Genomic DNA, 22482 nt, shown 5'->3' with positions numbered 1-22482 from the left:
AGAGCACAGAAACCTGTGTTACGGAACTGCTCGGGACGAACCTGGACAGATACCACTGCATCTCTCTCCAGACCTTCTTTGCAAAGGCACATTCCATAAGGAGATGGGTGACGGTCTCGTCTCCACCGCAGCCTCCTCTGGGACAGCGCGCGGTGGCGCTGAGAGTCCGGGAGTGCATGAAGGATCTGACGGGAAGGGCCCTTCTCACCACCAGCCAAGCTAGGTCTTGGTGCTTGTTTGAAAGCTCTGGCGATGAGGCGTTCTGCCAAATGACATTGACAGTCTGCTCGGGGAACCAACCGACAGGATCCACCATCTCCTTTTCCCGCAGGGTCTCGAGGACGTTACGTGCGGACCACTTGCTGATCGCCTTGTGGTCAAAGGTTTTTTCCTGCACAAACCTTTCCACGAAGGACAGGTGGGGCGGAACGGTCCAACTGGACGGAGCATTCCGTGGCAGCGTGGCCAGGCCCATCCTTCTCAACACCGGGGACAGGTAGAACCTCAGCACGTAGTGACACTTTGTGTTTGCGTACTGAGGGTCTATGCACAGCTTGATGCAGCTGCACACAAAGGTGGCCATCAGGATGAGGGCCACGTTGGGCACGCCTTTCCCTCCTTTCTCTGGAGATTTGTACATCGTGACCCTGCGGACACGGTCCATTTTTGATCTCCAGACAAAGTGGAAGATGGCTCGGGTGACTGTCGCGGCGCAGGAGCGAGGTATGGGCCAGACCTGCGCCACGTACAGCAACACCGAGAGCACCTCGCACCTGATGACCAGGTTCTTGCCCACGATCGAGAGGGATCGTTGATGCCACAGTCCCAGTTTCTGCTTAACCTTGGAGATACGCTCCTCCCAGTTTTTGGTGCACGCCCCGGCCCCCCCGAACCAGATCCCCAGCACCTTCACGTAATCCGACCTGATGGTGAAGGGGACAAAGGATCGGTCGGTCCAGTTCCCAAAGAACATGGCCTCGCTCTTGCTACGATTTACCCTGGCCCCCGAGGCCAGTTCGAAACGGTCGCAGATGCTCATCAATCTGCGGACCGACAGCTGATCCGAGCAAAAGACGGCGACGTCATCCATGTACAGGGAGGCCTTGACCTGAGTGCCTCCGCTGCCTGGGATCGTCACCCCTCTTATGCCCGCATCCCTCCTGATGGACTCGGCAAAGGGTTCGATGCAACACACGAACAAGACGGAGGAGAGAGGACAGCCCTGCCTGACTCCAGATTTGATCGGAAAGCTTTCTGATTCCCACCCGTTGATTGAAACTGCGCTACTGATGTTTGTGTAGAGCAGTTGGATCCAATTGCGGATTCCCTCCCCAAACCCCATTTTGGAGAGCACGTCCATCATGTACGTGTGGGATATTCTGTCAAAGGCCTTCTCCTGGTCCAGGCTGATCAGGCAGGTGTTCACCCCCCTGTCCTGTACGTAGGCAATCGTATCCCTGAGTAGCGCCAGGCTATCAGAGATCTTCCTGCCGGGTACGGTGCAGGTCTGATCGGGGTGGATCACCACCTTGACCAGGTGACTTGACCCGATTGGCGATGACCTTGGACAGAATTTTGTAGTCAACGTTAAGTAGTGAGATGGGTCGCCAATTTTTGATTTCTTCCCTCTTCCCCTTCCGTTTGTAGATGAGGGTGATGATGCCTTTCCTCATGGAGTCTGACATGCTGCCTGCCAGAAGCATACCCCCGTACACTTCCAGCAGGTCTGGGCCTATCCAGTCCCACAGAGCCGAGTACAACTCCATCGGTAAGCCGTCGCTTCCGGGAGTCTTACTCTTCTCGAAGGATCGGACGGCCTTTGTCAGTTCGTCCAGAGTTAGCGGGTGATCCAGACTCTCCCGCTTGCTGTCGTCTAGAACCTCCGTGATAGACGACAAGAAGGAGTGGGAGGCCGCGCTGTCTGTGGGCTTCGCGTCGTACAGTCCGGCATAAAAGGATTTGCAGATCCTCAGTATGTCGGGCTGCGAGGACGTGACCGAGCCGTTCTCTTCCTTCAGGCTGCTGATCACAGAGCTCTCTCTGTGCACCTTTTGGAAGAAGAAGCGCGAGCAAGTCTCGTCCTGCTCCACGGAGCGGACTCTGGACCGGAAGATGATCTTGGAGGCCTCGGAGGCAAAGAGCGAGGCTTGCTGGTCCTTCACCTCTCTGAGTTCCTCCCCGACATCGATCCCCATCGACTGCAGCAGGAGAAGATTCTGCATGCTTTTCTGGAGTCGGGACGTTTCCCTCTGCCTCTCTCTCGCCTTCTGAACACCTTTGAGGATGAAGAACCTCTTGATGTTCGCCTTGATGGCTTCCCACCAGTGCACTGGGGAATCAAAGAGGGGCTTTACGGTTCTCCAACCTTTGTAATCCCTCGTCAGTTCCTCAATGTTTCCCGGGGTCAACAGTTTCACGTTCAGCTTCCATGTCCCCCTGCCCACTCTCTGATCGTCCTGTAGGTGACAGTCGGCCAGGAGGAGGCAGTGGTCAGAGAAGAACACCGGTGTGACCTTGGTGGATCTGACCTTGAGCTTCGGGGATACAAACAGGAAGTCTATCCTGGAACGGACGGACCCGTCTGGTCTGGACCAGGTGTATTGACGCGCCGCTCCGTCTGCAGGGTTGCTGAAGACGTCGCACAGCTTGGCGTCTTTCACCGCTTCCATCAGGAGTTTGGACGTGGCGTCCAGTTTGCTGTCGGCTCTGCCGGATCGTCCAGCCGCATCGATGATGCAGTTGAAGTCACCGCCGAGAATGACCGGCTTGGACGTCGCCAGCAGCAGTGGGAGCTGCTGGAAGACGGCCAGCCGCTCGTCCTTCAGAGCCGGGGCGTACACGTTGATCAGCCGGAGCGGAGCGTTTTTGTACATTACGTCTGCTACGAGGAGACGGCCCCCCACCACCTCCTTTACTTCGGTGATGGTGAAGTTGCCCCCCCGCAGCAGAATCCCCAGGCCGGAGGCACGGTTATCGTTGCCTCCCGACCAGATAGACGGCCCGTGGGCCCAGCGCTGCGACCATTGCCTGTAATTGCTGAGATGCGGCAGGCCGCACTCCTGTAAGAACAGCAGGTCGCTCTTGACCTTGGCCAGGTAGTCCAAGGTCGACACACATCGCGTAGTGCTTTTAACGCTACGCACGTTAATGGATGCGACTTTCAGACCCATTTTAACAACTGTTTAAAGTCTCACCCGTCAGTCCGTTTGCTGTTTCCAGCTCTTGGCCGTGTTTCTGCATATAGGTGATCTGTGTAAAGTGTTCCACGATCCCTGAGCTGAGGTACGAGTTCTGTTCTGCCTCAGAGAGGGGGTCGTCGTTCCGCCGGGGTGACATCGGCGGCCTGGTGTCGGGTGAAGAGTCCGTGCGATCCTCGATCGGTTGGGGCTCCTCGTTGTCGCTTCTCCCGGTTTCCCGGAGCTGGTCTTCGCTCTCTGCGGTGCTGCTCCCGGTGTCCCGGAGCTGGTGTGCGCTGGGCACTACGATGCTGCCGGCTTCCCGGAGCTGGAGGGCACTGGAGGCGTTGTCGCTCCCAGTGTTCTGGAGATGGGGGCTGCCGATCGCTTCGCGGTCACCTTGGGTATTTTGCCGCTTTCGGTGGGACGGCTGACCACTTCGCTCCTGTCGTCCCTCCTCGTCAGACTCGGGGTAGTCGTTGCAGTCCGACTGCAGTCCGACTGTGGCTACAAGAGCAGGTCAGAGGCTGGGTATTCTGCGGCGAGTAACTCACCTCCTGACTCCCCAAAGCCTTTCCACTATCTACAAGGCACAAGTCAGGAGTGTGATGGAACACTCTCCACTTGCCTGGATGAGTGCAGCACCAACAACACTCAAGAAGCTTGACATCATCCAGGACAAAGCAGCCCGCTTGATTGGCACCCCATCCACCACCCTAAACATTCACTCCCTTCACCACCGGCGCACTGTGGCTGCAGTGTGTACCACCCACAGGATGCACTGCAGCAACTCACCAAGACTTCTTCGACAGCACCTCCCAAACCCACGACCTCTACCACCTAGAAGGACAAGAGCAGCAGGCGCATGGGAACAACACCACCTGCACGTTCCCCTCCAAGTCACACACCATCCCGACTTGGAAATATTTCGCCGTTCCTTCATTGTTGCTGGGTCAAAATCCTGGAACTCCCTTCCTAACAGCATTGTGGGAGAACTTTCACCACACGGACTGCAGCGGTTCAAGAAGGCGGCTCACCACCACCTTCTCAAGGGCAATTAGGGATGGGCAATAAATCCTGGCCTCGCCAGCGACGCCCGCATCCCATGAACGAATAAAAAAAAATTGCAACAGCTGCAGGAGAAACAGACCTGGGTCAGGCTTCAATTGACTGCTCATCATGGCAGGTACAGGTGATTAACACTGGACTCATTTGACTACTGGTGCCTGTGTGCCCGAGAATCTAGGCATAAAGTGATGAACTCCCCCAAATGGGCGCAATCGGTGGAAATTGGGATTAAGGGTAATTACTCAGACTGGCAGAAGATGGGAAGTGGTGTTCCACAGAGATCAATGCTGGGACCACTGCTGTTCACCATTTACATAAACTCAGGTTGGACTCAGGAATGGGAAGTACAATTTCCATATTTGGGGATGACATCAAATTGGGGGGTATAATACTGAGAAAGACTGCGACAAAATACAGGAAGACAGTAATAAACTTGCAGAATGGCCGAGTATATGGTAAATGAATTTCAATATAGATAAGTGTGAGGTGGTGCTTTTTGTTAGGAAGAAGAAGGAGGAGGCCACATACTCCTTGGGATAAAAGGAATCTAAATGGGGTAAAGAAACAAAGGGATCTAGCATACACCTTCACAAATCATTAAAAGTAGCAACGCAATTTACCAATGCCATAAAAAACGCAAACAAAACACTATGGTTCATTTCTATGGGAATAGAATTGGAAAGCAGGGAAGTTATGTATAGAACCTTGGTTAGAACACACTTACAGTACTGTACACAGTTCTGTTCTCCATATAATAAAAAGGATATAGAGGCACTGGAGAAGGTGCAAAAAAGATTTACAAGGAAGATACCAGAACTGTGCGGTTATAACTATCAGGAAAGACTGAACAGACTGGGGCTCTTCTCTCTAGAAAAGAGAAGGCTGAGGGGTGACCTAACAGAGGTCTTCAAAATTATGAAGGGGTTCGATAGGGTAGACATAGATAAGATGTTTCCACTTGTGTGGAAGTCCAAAACTAGTGGCCATAAATAGTTACTAATAAATCCAATAAAGAATTCAGGAGAAACTTCTTCACCCAGGGAGTGGTTGGAATGTAGAACTTGCTACCATATGGAGTAGTTGAGGCGAATAGCATGGATACATTTAAGAGGACGCTGGATAAGTACATGATGGAGAAAGGAATATAAGGGTATGCTGATAGGGTTAGATGAAGTTGAGCGGGTGGAGGCTCATGTGCAACATAAACATTGGCATTAACCAGTTGGGCAGAATGACCTATTTTTGTGCTGTATATTCTATGTAATTCTATGTAAAACCCGCCATTCTGATTTGGGGGCATGGCCAATTTTGTGGGCGGGGACTGCTTCAGGCGAATGGACTTTTGAACCAGCGTAAAAGATACTTGTGCGTACAGTAGTTAAAGGTGGAATTCGCGTACATTTAAAAATTCCGCAATCATTTGGGCTATTTCATTTGATTCTGCCCAGATCATGCTGAGATCTGGGTGGAAATCATATGGAAACTCCATGCCTTAGTGTATAATACTGCATCATTAAGTGCTAACTTAACTGAATTGACCACTGTCATAGAATCATAGAAAGGTTACAGCAAGGAAGGAGGCCATTTGGCCCATCGAGTCCATCCCGGCTCTATGCAAGAGCAATCCAGCTAGTCTCCCTCTCCCGCCCTATCCCCGTAGCCCTGCAAATTTTTTCCTTTAATTTATCCAGTTCCCTTTTGAAAGCCATGTTTGAATCTGCCTCCACCACCCTCCCTGGCAGTGCATTCCAGATCATAACCACTCGCTGTGTAAAAAAGATTTTCCTCATGTCACCTTTGGATCTTTTGCCAATCACTTTAAATCTATGTCCTCTGGTTCTTGACCCTTCTGCCAATGGGAACAAGTTCTCTCTATCCATTCTGTCTCGGCCCTTCATGATTTTAAATATCTCTATCAACCCTCCTCTCAATCTTCTCTGCTCCAAGAAGAACAACCCCAGCTTCTCCAGTCCATCCAAGTAACTGAAGTCCCTCATCCCTGGAATCATTCTACTAAATCTTTTCTGCTCCCTCTCTAAGGCCTTCACATCTTTCCTAAAGTGCGGTGCCCAGAACTGGACACAATACTCCAGTTGTGGACATAACCAGTGTTTCATAAAGGTTCATCATGACTTCCTTGCTTTTGTACTCCAGGCCTCTATTTATAAAGCCCAGGATCCTGTAACCTTTTTTAACCACTTTCTCAAGTGCCCTGCCACCTTCAACGATTTGTGCACATATATCCCCAGATCTCTCTGTTCCTGTACCCCTTTTAGAGTTGTGCCCTCTAGTTTATATTGCCTCTCCTCATTCTTCCTACTGAAATGTATCACTTCGCATTTTTCTGCTTTAAAATTTGCTACGTGTCCACCCATTTCACCAGCCTGTCTATATCCTTTTGAAGTCTATCACTATCCTCCTCTGTGTTCACTAAATTGCCAAGTTTTGTGTAATCTGCAAATCTGGAAATTGTGCCCTGTACACTGAAGTCCAAGTCATTAATATATACCAAGAAAAGCAATGGTCCTAGTACTGATCCCTGAGAAACACCAATATACACCTCCCTCCAGTCCGAAAAACAACCGTTCACCACTACACTCTGCTTTCTGTTACTGAGCTGATTTTGCATCTGTGCTGCTACTGCTCCCCTTATTCCATGGGCTTCAATCTTGATGACAATCTATTATACCTATCAAGATATTTGCCTAGTTGGCCTAGAAGGGAATTCAGGTTAATTTATATTATGATGTTGCTGCAAAGTTAAATTAAGGCCATAAGGTTTTAACTCCCAGCAACACACAAGCTATTTGGGAATGTTGATTAGGTCTATTAACTGCCATGGCTCAGTGGTAGCACTCTTGCCTCAGAGTTAGAAGGTTGTGGGTTTAAGTCCCACTTGAGCACAAAAATCTAAGCTGACACCTCAATGCAGTACTGAGGGTATGCTGTAGTGTTGGAGGTGCCGTTTTTCGAATGAGACATTAAACCAAGATCTGCCCTCTCGGGTAGATGTAAAAGATCCTCCAGCACTATTGTTCTCCCTGGTGTCCTGGCCAATATTTATGCTTCAGCCAACACCTACAAACAGATTATCTGGTCATTATCACATTGCTGTTTGTGGGACCTGTAAATTGGCTACTGCATTTCCTACAATACAACAGTGACTACACTTCAAAAATACTTCATTGGCTGTAAAGCACTTTGGGAGGTCCTGAGGTTGTGAAAGGCACTATATAAATGCAAGTTCCTTCTTTCTTTCTTTTATCAGATGAAGTAATTCATAGAATTCGGCATACTCATAACACTATAGTTTGAGGCAATGGAGGGGGATCGTCAGCACATTTCAGAGGGTTTCGCAGCTATATTGTCGGATTGGTTATAGTCATTTAACATAGCAGGTGGCCGATCTAGTTAAATAATGTAGCTGCAATGAGACCTGGAATTTCTGCAGAGGTTCTCCTGCGAGAAATCGGAGAACTCCTGGAGAAACGGCATAAATGACTAAAACTGTTTCTCTGGGGATTCTGACGATCTCCTGCCTAGATCGGGAGAACCCCATTAAAATTCAGGGCAAGTGACTCGTCCTGGCTAGTTGTATGGACACCAGCTTGCCCCAGTGCCTCACCCAATCAGCAATTTTTCATAAGTGAGCCAAGTGATTGAACAGACTTCCAGTTCAGACAGTGAGTGTTGGTGTTATTGTTCAATTGAGATGGCATCAGTAAACCACATCTGCAGCTCCTCATCATGAAATTCCAACCTACACTTCATTAAATTCCTTGTGTAAAATGCTGCTGGTATAATAATTCTGTAGAAATGTGCAGCATCTAAATATTTTGTTCCAATTGTTTCAGGTGCTTGAACTGCAAGAGAAGTATTTCCTCTCAATCAAATTTCTCAGAAAAGCTTCACACGTGGAGCCTGCAAATCAGGTGACTGTGATCTCAGTGATGCTCTAACACTGAGCCGAATGATTCTGACTCCACTGTGCGTTCCCTTCATGATGCTGCTCCCAGACGGTGATTGTACTGTCTATGAATCTGCTGCTCATGATTGTGCTGTTTCTGATTGTCCCTGCCTTCTTTGAGTCTGCTCCTGGTCAGTGTGGTCTGTTCTTGGTGAAAGTTCTCTCTCATTCTGCTCCTCATGAGCGTGCCCCTTGTGTGTATGTTATGATTCTTTGCCTAGTGACTGTATTCTATCATTCCGCCTGTCGTGAATGTAATTTTGCACCTGCTGAGGGTACTGCTTGTCACTGCCTCCAGTGAGTGTGTTCTCCATAACCACTTTTATAGTGGCACTGTTTTGGTTCAAATTCTAAGTCATAACACTAGAAGCCGGCTGAAGGATGGTAAACACTTTTAGTCTGTCACAGGGAGTGGCAGACGGTCGACCCAGCTTTGTGCATCTAGGAGTCGGTCTCATGGATAATTTAGCAGTCGAATAGCCAGGAGCTGGCAATGGATGCTCGTACCTGGAATCCGTATTGTAATTGTCCAGGACTAGCAATAGATGCTCATCTCCCAGAATCCGTAGTGTAATTGCCTGGAACTGGCAATAGAGGCTCAGCTTCCAGAATCCGGAGTATTATTGCAGGAGCCGGCAATGGATCATAGTCTCCCAGAATCTGAACCAAAACAGCAGCAATATAAAAGCAGTTTAGGATTCTGCACCTGATGAGCACGTGCTCTATTGGTCATATTTTCCTCTTTGGGCTAAGGTTAACTGAGATGTAGGCGTGACTAAAATCATTAGAAAGCAGTAACGGATCTTTCTTCCATACTCGTAGTTTTGCTCCCATGCTGAAATGTGTTAATGAAATAAGCCCAAAAGTTTTTCTGTTAAAGATTGTTAAAGTCTTGTTGAAGTCTAATCTGCAAAGAATCTTTTAGAGTTGCTCAGCTCAGGCTAAGTTTAGTCTGGAGTGCCTCAAGGTCAGGGAATGAGGCCTGGACTGTTCTGAAGCGGCAAATTTTGGTGGACTCGCAGGTCAGGGCTGACATTTAGATGGAGATTGGACCAATCAATATGAAAGACAGCATGAAGGAATGAGGTCGGTGGTCACATGATTAGTAGGGACCAGTTTCCAGAAAATTAGACTATTATTGATCTCAACTACCGAAACAATCAGCTCCCAGAAAACAATGCTGAGCAAAAGATGGATGGACTTTGCTTTTTTTAATGATATATGTAGATCGATGGAATTGCTGAATACTTTACTTGCTTAATTGTGACTAACACCTGCCTCAGGTCACTTTGGTTTATTTTGAAACAACAAACTTCCTCTTCAGCACCCTGAAAGAATGACAGACTACACATATAGTCTAATTGCCTGTAATTTTATTTAGAGAATGAGTTTGTGATGTTTGAGTGCTTATCACATTACAATGCATGTGATTTGAGATATTGAGTATGGTTTACTATGGTGTCTCTTATGATTTGTGGTATTGCTTTCTCATATGCCCAATACCAAAGTACTGCGGAAATAGTGGTGGTGGTTGTTGGCTTAGCCAATGACAAGTTGCCTGGAATTCAGAAGGCCCGCTCCTGCATGTGTGACTATCTGCGATGTATCTGCCACAGTGCCAGAGATGACCTATGCTGCAGTCACTAGGGGCTCAATGCTTTCACAGGCAGTACCTGCAGCCACTTGTTCAGGGCAATGTGGTGGCACAGAGCTACCACTCAACTGCTTCTGTTCTATTCCACACCGTTACTGCTGGAGGCCATTGCCTCACAAAGCCCAAAGATCTGTTGCGAGTGTAATCAGTGAAGCCCTGAAATTCCCTGAGGGTTCTGCCAATCTCCTGCAGTAATTTCAGCGAGAGTTCCATAGAACTGCCAGAGAAATGGCATAAACCGTTTTGAGCCATTTGCATTGTTTGTCTGGAGGCTCTGCCAATCTCCCACTGAAGTTACAGCAGGAGTTTGGGAGAACACCTGAAGAATTTACAGCCCAGTGTCTCGAAAAGGACTTTGAACCTCTCCCTGCTCGTCAAATCAAACCCAGTCATAAGAACATAAGAATTGCTAGACAAAAAAAGACCAAGTCTATCTGGTTCGCCTTCTACCATCCTGGTAGTCGCATGATACAACGATAATGGAGTTGTTGACTAATCACAGCAATCAATCTCTATCAATTAGTCTACAACAGACCCAGACATGAGGTGAGGAAACCCCAGTGGTGGAGAGATTTGGGAAGCATAGATCCAAAGTCACCTGTTCCTCCAAGCAATGCTATACTGACCACATGTCATGTCTCAAATTACTCTTATACTGAATCTCAAGATGTTATCTTCCGAAAGAAATCTATGTAATTTGCATTTGAATAAATCAATACTAACTGCTTCCACCGTCTCCCTAGGGAGTCTGTTGCATAGATTGACCACTCGCTCACTGAATCAGATTAGGTTTAAATTTACCCCCCTGCAAGCGCAGGCCGCATCCTCTGGTTCTGCTGTTGTGGACAAGGTGAAATAACTTGTCATGGTCTACATTATCTAATCCTTCCAGGATCCTAAAGCTTCCTTATCGGCCAGTCTCAATGTTTTTTCTATGGCATCCGTTAGTGACATCACCACTGTACTTGCTATTCGTGTTGCTCCCTGCTGAAAGGAAAATTACATTGCAGAATCATGAGGGTAAATTTAACCCCCAAGGATGGGTGAGTTGGGGGCGGGTGGGAAGGTAAAAAATGTAAAACCCAATCCCAACTTGTCTCCAACCCGCCCACTTCCAGTTTTAACGGATCGGAGGGCCGGCAACCAACCCGCTCTCTGGAGGCGGGTCAGTCAGTAAAATCTTTTAAGGAGGCTGCGTGCCTCCATTTCAATTGTTTTTTTAACTTTTACTCCTGGGGGCCCGGATTCCCGGGCCTTCGGATTCACGCCAGGCAAGAGGTGGCGAGAAGGCCTGGATCAACAGCTAAGTGCCTTTATTGCACGGCTTGTAGGCCAGGAGGAGCAGGATTGTTTCCTCCCAGGCCCAACAAGCCTACCTGCCGCAGTCGGACAAACATGATCGGCCGACCCCCCACCCCCATGTCCGGCCCCCCTGATCTATCCACGGTTGCCTCCACCAATGTATCCGACCTCCCCTCCCCCCCCCCCGCCCCCCCGATGACCGATCCCCTGATGTCAAGCCCTAAACCCCCCCACCCCATGACCGATCCCCCCCGATAACTGACACCAAACCCCCCACTGGCTTACCTGGCATCCGCACCCCGGCTGCTTTCCCGTCCAACAGGCAGCCAGCCTGTCAATCAAGTTGGCCGTCGCGTGGGAAACCTGTTGAAAAAAACTTAGAAGACATCCTGACGTCAAAATCGGCAGGTCGTCCGGGAAACCCATGCTTTCGGGTTTCCTGTCCGGAAATCCTCCCCCCTCCCCTGCTCTCTCCATGGCTTGGAGTAAAAATCCAGGCCATGGACACTACACTCACTAAGGCCAGGATCATAGAGAGCACACGCAGCATGGGCAGAACCATGGACATTACACGCACTAGAGAGCATATTCACTAAGGCCAGAATCAGAGTGCTCACTCACTACAGCCAGAATCACAGAAAAGCACAGCAGGGGCAGAATCCCTTGACTTTGACATTGCATCGGTTTCACGCTCTGATAATCAATTTCAAATCCTCGGTCGCCCTCATACGGTAACACAATAGGGGTGATTTTTTGACTGAGCCCTACTGCCGGGCAGCTTTGCTCACCAGCAGTACGTATTGGAAATTCAAGTGCACACTGCACACAATTTACCAACCATTAAATGATCGGAAAATTGTTCACACTACACATCCAAGTTTCTGATACTTGCTGCCAGTGAAGCTCGTAGTCGGAGAATTACCGCATGTATCAGTAAATTACTGCAATAATAAGCATTGCTATATTGTATATTACCAAGGGCAATCTAACATGTTCTATTGCTGTTTGCTCCTGCAGGAAATTGAAAGGGAAATGAAACTTGTTTTTGACAAGTGGGCAGAAAAATCAGAAGGTACCAGCAATGTTAAAACAGTGAATGCATGTCCACTGTTCTTGGTAGGTTCAAAGTTACTCACTAATGGTATTTGATTTGCTCTATAGTGTGGTACATCTTCTAATAGTTAACTTTGATATTCTCAGATCTATAACAGGTCAACCTGCCAACACACAACGGCTAAACCTTACCGTAACCTCAGACGTCATGAGTAATCATGTGTTACTTACAATAATAAATGAAACAAGGTACTTTGTTGGAGCAGAGTTGAAGCACCTTTGCTCTGCAGTTCGCTGTGCTGTAACTGGCCTGGGAGTGTTTCATGCTGAACTAGGTGCCTGACATGGCAAAATGTTCAATTCCCCAGCACTTAACACCCCTCACCTTGCTCAGCACAAGGTTAAATATCTGAGGGGGGAGGGTCTGCCATTCATCCTCCGTGACTTTGCTTATGCTGTTTCTCTGGGCTTTCCACGGACCTTCTGCTAAAGTTATGGTGAAAGATTGGAAGAACCGCCACAGAAGCCAAAAATTCACCAAAAAGAGAGTGTCTGAAGACCCTTGCCGTGGACTAATTATTTAGTCTCCATCTCATTTTCTTCTGATATCAACAATCCTAGAATGTTACAGCACAGAAACAGGGCATTCGTCCCATCAAGACTGCTGTTTTTCGCCACACATGGCACCTAGTCTAATCTCTGCTTATTCCCCATACCTTTTATATTCTTTTTCCAGCAACTATCTAATTGCTCCGGTAGTTCTACAATCTCTCTTAAAACGGAGACAAAGTCATTATTTAATAGCTCTCCCATTTCCTCATTGCCCGCTACAGGCTTGCTTCCTTCTTCTCTTAGCTGCTCTAACCCTACTTTCACTATCCTCTTATTACTGAAGCGTTTGTAGAGAGCCTTTTTGTTGCTTTATGTTTTCATGTTAATTTTCTCTCATGCTATCTTGTTACTTTTCTAATCTTCCCTTTTGTAGCTTTCCTACATTCATGTTTTTCATTTTTATTATCTGCCCCATAGTCTTTTAGACTACACAACAACTACTTGCATTTATATTGCGCCTTTAACATAGTAAAACGTCCCAAAGTGCTTCACAGGAATCAAACAAAATTTGACAGTGAGCCACATTAGGACAGGTGACCAAAAGCTTGGTCAAAGAAGTAGGTTTTAAGGAGCGTCTTAAAGGAGGAGAGAGAGGTAGAAAGGCGGAGAGGTTTAGGGAGGGAATTCCAGAGCTTAGGGCCTAGGCAGCTGTACACATGGCTGCCAATGGTGGAGCGATTAAAATCAGGGACATGCAGGAGGAAAAAATTGAAGGAGCGCAAAGATCTCGGTGGGATGTAGGGCTGGAGGAGGTTACAGAGATAGGGAGGGGCGAGGCCATGGAGGGATTTGAAAACAAGGATGAGAATTTTAAAATCGAGGTGATGCTGGACCGGGAGCCAATGTAGGCAGCGAGCACAGGGGTGATGGTTGATCAGAACTTGGTGCGAGTTAGGATATGGGCAGCAGAGTTTTGCTAAGCTCAACTTTACGGAGGGTGGAAGATGGGAGGTCGGCCAGGACAGCATTAGAATAGTCAAGTCTATAGGTAACAAAGGCATGGATAAGGGTTTCAGCAGCAGATGAGCTGAGGCAGAGCAGAGACGTGAATGTAGAAAAGCAAAGTACAGTGAAACTAGGGGAGATTTAATAATTATTCAAAATTATGAGGGGTTTTGATAGAGTAAATAAGGAGAAACGCTTTCCACTGGCAGGAGGATTAGTAACCAGAGAACACAGATTTAAGATGATTGGCAAAAGAATCAGGGGAGACAGGGAGAATTTTTTTTACGCAGTGCATGATTATGATCCGGAATGTACTGCCTGGAAGGGCGATGGAAGCAGATTCGATAGAAACTGTCAAAAGATAATTGGATATATATTTGAAAAGGAAAAATTTGCAGGGCTATGGGGAAAGAGCAGGGGAGTGGGACTAATTCGATAGCTCTTTCAAAGAGCTGGCACAGACACAATGGGCAGAATGGCCTCCTTCTGTGCTGTATGATTCTATGATTGGCAAAATTCAAATCGCAAAATGGAATGCGTAACATTGGTGTTAAGCACCTCAGTGCAGTTTTCTACATTAAAGGTGCTAAATGAATGCAAGTTGTTATCTCTCATCTTGTTCGTGGAAATAAAAATTACATTTCAGACATCTGGGGCACAATTTTAAAAGAAATCTGCGGGTGCATTGGGAGTAGGGGGGCAAATCGTGTTTTTGAGGAGCGGACAGAAATCCCGGCTCCAACACGCCTAAGAACGCACACAACCCAGAGCCTTCTGGGTGCACGCGCCATCCGTGAACCCGGAAGTCCAGCCGGCTTTAATTGCCGGTGTTTAAAGCACTAAATCACCTAGCTGAAGTAGTTTAAAAATTAGTAAATGTAATTTACAATGAAGGCAAATGATTTCAACGCTGCCTCAGCGTATTTCCCATGCTGTGTGAAACACGCCATGGTGAAGGAGTCGTGTTTCAGCTGGCAGCCATTTGGACATTTGAATCCCTGTTTGACAGATGGGGATAAAAGGTGAGTTATTGCAGCAGGGCACTCAGTTCTCTCAGACAAACTTTTGGCTGGGAGATCTTTGTGTTTAGACTGGGAATTCTTGATTTCCACTCAGAATTGTTCTCTTTACACATACTGACACCATCAGGATGGGGGGGCACGATGGCTGTATTCACTAGTACATCAGAGGACGAGCAACATCACCATCCTCGCCAGGCATGGCGTGCTCTTCCACCACTTATAGCTCCACAACACAGTGCTGTGCCACAGGTACCTGCACAAGAGCACAGAGGAGAAACAAGAGAGGGAGTGACGTCGCAGGAGGCACTACCCTCGTCAGAGGGTCTACAGACTGCGGCTCAGCTTCCTGGACCTCTCTGAGGAGCAGTGCATACAGAGGTGGTCACAGACATCTGCAGCCTCCTTCATGCCGACTGGGCCTGGCGGCACCTCATTACCCGTCGCTGTCAAAGTCACCACTACCCTTAACTTCTTCGCCTCCAGATCATTCCAGGGTGACACCGGTGACATCGCCGGGGTCTCTCAGTCGTCTGCACACAAGTGCATAAGACAGGTCACCGACAGCTTGTTTTGCAGAGCCTCGCACTACGTCAACTTCCCCATGGACAACCTCAGCCAGACAGAGAAGGCAGTGGGGTTCCACTCTGTGGCTGGCTTCCCACGTGTACAGGGTGCAATTGATTGCACGCATATAGCAATCTGAGCGTGACCACATGAGCCAGGTCTGTTCATCAACAGAAAGGGTATCGCTCCATCAACGCTCAGCTCATTTGTGACCACTGCAAAAGATTCCTTCATGTGTGCGCCAGATTCCCTGGCAGCTGCCACTATTCATTTATTCTGAGGGAATCCAACATCCCGCCCCTCTTCCACGCACCAAACACCCTTAAGGGCTGGCTCCTTGGGGACAAGGGATACCCCCTGCACACAAGGCTCATGACACCTCTGAGGAACCCCATCAGCGAGCAACAGCGTCGAAACAATGACAGCCACATCGCCACCAGGTCTATAATTGAACATGTGACAGGGCTGCTGAAGATGCAATTTCGGTGCCTCGACTGTTCAATACGCACCAATGAGAGTGGGTCGCTTTATAGTAGTGTGTTGTGTCCTGCACAACATGGCGCAACAGAGAGGGGTACCAGTTGAGGAGGCCCCACGCCCTCATCCACCATCCACATCTGCCATCCACATTGAGGAGGAGGAGGGGGAGGATGAACCATGGGCAGAGCAGCGGCTCATCTGGCTGCTCATGAGGCCAGGGAGTCACTCATATGTGAACGGTTCTCATAAGATCAGAAAGTGAGAAGAGACCAGTCCTCACACCACCTGGAAAGACCAGCGCCAACACCAGCAGCCCCCCGCCACCCCCCGCACAAAACAGTCCTGCAAATACACATACACCCATTGTAAAGTGACCCACTGGGTGGCATCAAGTGTCGCCGTTCATGGTGAAGCACATGAAAGGGCGATATCACAAAAGCCAGTCAAGAATGGGCAAGATGTGGCAGAAGTGTTGAGAATGATAACATTTAATGTGACTTTAACAGAAACCAAATATAAATGAAAAACATGACAGACACTCTTGTGCATACCCTTCGTGCTTACAAAACCTTTGCCTTTCGCTTCCGACCATTTCTACATGGTGCATCCCCTGTGGCAGCAGCAGAGGTAGTGGCAGGTTGCTCATGTTCATGCCCTGACTGCTTAGATGCTTTTGGCCTACGCCCTCTGGGTTTTGGAGCCCGTGAGGCCCTCTCCAAAGACTGTTCCACCTGCACCTGTGCAGGGTCAGACTTGGCCACCTGGAGAGGAGGCAGCATTGCAGGTACTGGTTGAGAGGGGGGCAACGGGTGAGACGTGGGAGCACTTTGAGTGGCGTTGTCACTTGCATGTCCCCTTTCATCATCATCCCTCTCCTGGACCTGGCCCACATCACTCCTACCACCCTTCTGGAGTACAGTTTGGAGGATATGTATGATGCCTTGGAAGCCCAGTTGTAAAGTTTCTGTCTGCCTGTTTAAGGCGGCAGAATGTTGTTCATTGTGAGTCCAAACGGCCATTGTCAGGGCCTTCTCTCCATCGCAGACATTCCCGCGCTTACCTGCGACACTATCTCAGATATTTCAGCAGTTACGTGTGACACTATCTCAGACAGTTGCTCACGTCCCTGTGACACTAACTCAGAGATTCCCTCATGTCCCTGTGACACTATCTCAAAGATTCCCTCACATATCTGCGCCACCATTCCCTTAATGCAAAAGTTGGACTGTTCCATCTTCTGCGCTATTGTGGAGAGTGTGCATGACACCTGTTCCAGTATCACGCAAGTGTGCTGTTCTCCTTTTAAAGAACGACCCCCGGGGTTCAGCATCTGCGTCCAGCTGAGCAGAGCGTGGAGAGGAGTGCGTCCACTGACGCGGACTCTCCACAGCTGCCCCTGCCACCAGTATCTGCTCATGCTCACTTGTGTGTGGTGACTCACCAGGTGCCAACCCAACTAACTGACTACTAGGACCCACCGAGGTGTGAGTATCTGTGCTGTGGATGGCTCGCTAAGATGTGACAGTGCACCCTCAGAGGCCGGCAGGTCCTCTGAGGAATCACCCTCTGCTGTCGCTGCGGTCGTTGAAGGGCCTGTAAGAGAACAGAAGACAATATTAAGCATCATCACAGATGTGTCATGTTGCGATGAGCATACTGAGGTGTTCAACATGCCAAGCATTGTTAACATCAATTCATGTTTGTGATGAATGTTAAAGTTGTGTCACCAGACGTTTGTGGGATGCCAGTCTTGGCATCCCCGACAGACAGGCACTCGAGGATGCGGCTGATCTCCAGCGCCTCCTCCTCTGCGTCTGTGAGGACCACTATTTGTTGTGGCCCCCCTCCAGTCCTCGCCCTCTCCCATGCATTTTGCACTCTCTTCTGGAAGGGGAGAAAGTACAGACATGTGAGTGAGTGATGGTGAAGTGGCCAACTGATGAATGCATTGCTTTGGGTGTGGCTGACTGTGAAAGAGGTGCATCAGAGGGTGAGTATGTGACAGAGACATCACATTAGATCAGGATTGGGGTGAGTGGTAGTGGTGGGGTCACAAATGGGGAGGTGAGGAAGTGCAGGTAAGTCGAGGATCAGCCTTAAGTGGGTGTGAGGAGTGATGTCATGGAGTAGTCTTGGCAGTGCAGAATGAGTTCAGGAGTTGGGGGGGGAGGAGGGGGAGGTTGATGTGCACCACGGAATGCAGGAGAATCAGTAAGTGTACTCACTTTTGCTGACTTAGTTAGGCCATTGAAACTCTCCCCGCACTGGACCTAGGTGCAGGATATGTTGCTGCTGCTGGTGACCTCCTCTGCCACCTTGAGCCAGGCCTTCTTGGCGGCAGAGGCAGGGCGCTTCCTCCTGACGGCCGGGTAAAATAGTTCCCTCATCCCCCTCACCCCGGCCAGTAGCAGCTGAAGTGAGGCATCGTTGAATCTTGGAGCAGCATTACCCCTGTGCTGCTCCGTTGGGTCTTCTGGCTCTTTGCTCCAGCAAAATCCATTGGAGCAATGGCCCTTTAAATCTAGAGGGTCCAGCTGACAGCCTGTCATGCAGGTGCGCAGTCCACCCACTGCGCAGCTTTTGGACGGAAAACCTGGAAACAGGATTAATGGCCACCAATTAAGTCGCGATTGCTTGGGTAAAGGTAAGTTTTTATTAGTCGGGTGTGCTGCGCACCCATTGACCACCCCCCCCCCCGCCGCCCTTTTAAAATCATGCCCCTGATGTTCAGTTGACAGAGTGTGTACATCCCATTTCCCATTCTGTATAGTTCCATGGGCGATGGTTGCCCTCTGAGCCCTCACCCATTCGTTATATGAGAGGATAGGTGGTGAGTGTATTGGTAGTTTATTTGATCATGAAAGGCATCAAAACAGAACCCTATCCTGTTCTCACCTGACAATCACATGTACACACTTTATGAAGCATATCACACAATCATGTTACAAAAATGGGGATCGATACAGTTTGCTTATTTTATGCCCAGATGTCTGTTCATCTCAGTAACAACTTTGTTGCTCATGAGTTGCTTAGTTACTTTAACTGGGGAAATTATAATCCTCATCACACAGACCGGCCTACTCTATATATTATATAGCAAAGCTCCACTGTTGTTTGTGTTACACGCTTCAGCAAAATATCAAGATTCATTGATGTGATAAACTACTCAAATTTTACTCGTGTTTTTTGACGTTATCAGACCTGATTACGTTGTAGCCTGTTAGACACCTCAGACTGTTGGCCTTTATATTTAGTTGGAACACTCAATGAAGAAGTGTCTTGAATTATGAAGAATGCCACACTCAACCTTTTTGTGGATGCGCAATATTTAATCCTTTTGGTTGAGGAAAAAATACCAAACCACCAACACCAATATCCCAAAGGGACAGTCTAGGACACCTCCACTAAAATCTTCCATCCCTCTTCATGCTAAGACACTAGTTACTCATAATTGAAAAGCCAGCTTTCCCTGATGGCCCACTGGGTAAAAGGAGGTCCGTGTGACATATTACACTGAGCCTTGCTTATCAGAAGGTTCGAAGTTTGATTTCTGGCCTCTGCTTTATTAGCTGATCTCAACCAAGTCAGTAGATGCGGCACTACAATTGGCAGAGGTGACCTGAGCTACAGAGGGGAAAAAAATCCCTGGAAAGTGTGTGTGGCAGTCTGGTGAGGATAGGATTGAGCTTGGCTGTAATACCTTGAACAGTCAGTAGCTTGCCAAGTATGGGCATTTGGAGGGTGCATAGCATTAGTGGAGCTTTACCCCAGTGAGAGTCATCACCTTCAAGAAACAGGTGGAAGCTGGAAAAGGATTGATTTATAAGATATAGAAAGTCAAGTATCAACCCATCTGTCTCATGAACCAGTAATGAACTGATTTCCCATTATTGACTTGATACATCCCTCAGAGAGGATTATAAGGGTTTAATGGCTTGCACAAGCAAAACATGTTGATAATGCAAAGCACACTTCCAGTGACTCTATTTTGAACAATAGCATAGTGTTGGATTTTGCATGATAACACATGTGCATGACAATGTCAGATTTCAGTAACTGTAGATACATAAGAACATAAGAAATAGGAGCAGGTGTAGGCCATACGGCCCCTCGAGCCTGCTCCACCATTCAATCAGATCAAAGCTGATCTTCCACCTCAACTCCACTTTCCTGCCCAATCTCCATATCCCTTGATTCCTCTAGAGTCCAAAAACCTATCCATCTCAGCCTTGAATATATTCAATGACTCAGCATCCACAGCCCTCTGGGGTAGAGAATTCCAAAGACTCACAACCCTCTGCGTGAAGAAATTCCTCCCCATCTCAGTCTTGAATGGCCGACCCCTTATCCTGCGATTATGCCCCCTAGTTCTAGATTCTCTAGCCAGGGGAAACAATCTCTCAGCATCTACCCTGTCAAGCCCCCTAATAATCTTATATGTTTCAAAGAGATCACCTCTCATTCTTCTAAACTCCAGAGAGTATAGGCCCATTCTAATCAACCTCTCCTCACAGGACAACCCTCTCATCCCAGGAATTAATCTAGTGAACCTTTGTTGTACCGCCTCCAAGGCAAGTATATCCTTCCTTAGATAAGGAGACCAAAACAGTATGCAGTACTCCAGGTGAGGTCTCACTAAAGCTCATTAAAGATAGAATTAGGCCATAATGAATTAGTGCTTAACAGGGACTGTCCTAAGAAGTTTGTTTTTCACTGCCATAGGCTGAAGATAGTAAGGTTAAAAATACGAAGAATCATTCAGAAACACAGGAACAGCCAGATGAATGCCAAAAGGTTTAAAGAGTTGCTGAACCTTTCAGAGACTGATTTAGGTATGTTTGATTGATTAATCTTTCAAATAGCAAATGTTAGGGTGATTGTTGTAGGGTCAAAAAGAGCAAGTGCTATCTGAATAATGGGATCAATTTTGCAGGAATGTTTAAGGTGTGTTCTCAGACCTATGCCCCAGTTGAGATATAAAATGATAATTTGGGGACCCAAGCACACATTAAGATAAGGATGATGAGTTGGAAAATTCTCAAATCACAATATCCACAGCTGATGTCGGAAGTATATCGTAATTTCCTTTAGCATGGCTAGAGTTTAATTTAGGATGCCGAATTTGGCTCATTTGGGATGTCCTATGTTAAACCAACCTGAACAATAACATTAATTGAAAAGATATTCCGCCAACAGCCTGAGTAAAGTGTAGTATTGGTCGAAAATCATTTATCTCTTGGCTCATCAGAGATCAAAAAATTATTGACAGGACAAAGTTGCTCTCTAAGGGGGATTCCACCATCCCACACTGCCAGTGAGAGTCGTACTCAAGGGGGGCAGACATAGGGCAACAACACTATAGCCCCAATTCTTCAACCTGTGCTCCCATTAAGGGTGGCTCCCTGCTGGGAACTTGGAAGCATCCCTTCTAACTCTATATTATTTTCCTAACTTTATACATGTAGGTAGCATGGTTATCAGAGTAATCATCACAAACAGTAGAATCACCGTTTCTGAATTGCAATAGTGCAACATTAGCTGTGTTGAACTTTGTATGACATAACTCATTCACCAGTATATTCACAGCCTTAGCTGGTTTCAGCTTAACATGAAGTAACTCAGTTCAAAACGTGCTGTCTTTTGCTGTTGTACAGCGGCATAACTGATATCAACCGTGTGCCTATGGTATTGGTAAAAAGGCTTATGACTTCCTTGCTCCAGAAAGGGGTTAAAGTTGAATCCTCTTCAGTGGCAAAGCGATTTCATCTCTCTCCAAGGTGGGCTGGTTATGGCACCTCGCAATTTGGCTGCCCGTTTCCTAAATTACAACAGTGACTGCACTTCAAAAATAATGTCCTCAGGTCATGAAAGGCGCTATACGATTGCAAGTTCTTTCTTTCCTTCTTCAGCTACGGTTGCACCTTCAATGAATCCTTCACAATTGTCTGTCATTCCGAGTTCATCGGACATCTTCTCCTGTTTTTTCTAGCATATTACAGAATTAATTGGTCACAATACTGCAAAACCTCTTCTGAACTGAACTGAGTTCTCTGAGCTCTTTTTAGTTTCCTTTCCTTTCTGCCGTAGTCTGATTCTGTCTCTTTCCTAGTCCGATTTAATCCTTTTTTGTACTTAATCTTAAAAACTGTTGCAAAGCTGTCTCTCCCAATACCTAATCATCAAAGAGAGCCAAAGGAAAGTACTTTATCTTACATCACTGTTTCAAAATTTAAGCCTATTTTTAGTTTTAACTTCTAAGACAGCCTTCGGCCTTTTGTTTATTGTAATCATCTGTCTCAAACTAGCCCCTCTTTTGATCTGCTATCAAGGTATTTCAGTCATCTATCTGGTATATGTTGTTCATTCAGAACCTCTTGCCTTCAGGATTTATTACCTCTATATTACAGGAATGTAAACAAGGATACAAAGCTATTTTTATGGTTTCCTTTACTATTTGTTTCTTTATTGCATTGGCCTGCTTTGGCTTTCAGTAATTTAACAACAGAAACTCTTTTTTTTATGGATTTAAGCAGTAAAGAAAAATTACATTGTAACTCCATTATATCTTGTGGATTCACTCCAATTTTCCTACGATTACCATAATCCATGGTCAATAGCAGGATGTAGTTCAAATGAAAA

General features: G+C 47.3%; 1 protein-coding gene across 1 annotated transcript in view; it reads left to right on the top strand.

Moving 5' to 3' along the window:
* LOC137342430 (peptidyl-prolyl cis-trans isomerase FKBP8-like) overlaps positions 1-22482 on the top strand; it is a 36288-nt gene that overhangs the window by 11383 nt on the left and 2423 nt on the right. Inside the window, exons 7-8 of the mRNA XM_068006351.1 lie at positions 8099-8176; positions 12185-12283. Of these exons, the coding sequence (XP_067862452.1) occupies positions 8099-8176; positions 12185-12283 (177 nt within the window). The remainder of the gene's footprint in view (positions 1-8098; positions 8177-12184; positions 12284-22482) is intronic.

The sequence above is a fragment of the Heptranchias perlo genome, chromosome 25 (assembly GCF_035084215.1).
Source record: "Heptranchias perlo isolate sHepPer1 chromosome 25, sHepPer1.hap1, whole genome shotgun sequence".
Taxonomy (NCBI): Eukaryota; Metazoa; Chordata; class Chondrichthyes; order Hexanchiformes; family Hexanchidae; genus Heptranchias; species Heptranchias perlo.
This window is presented reverse-complemented; position numbering and strand designations above follow the sequence as displayed.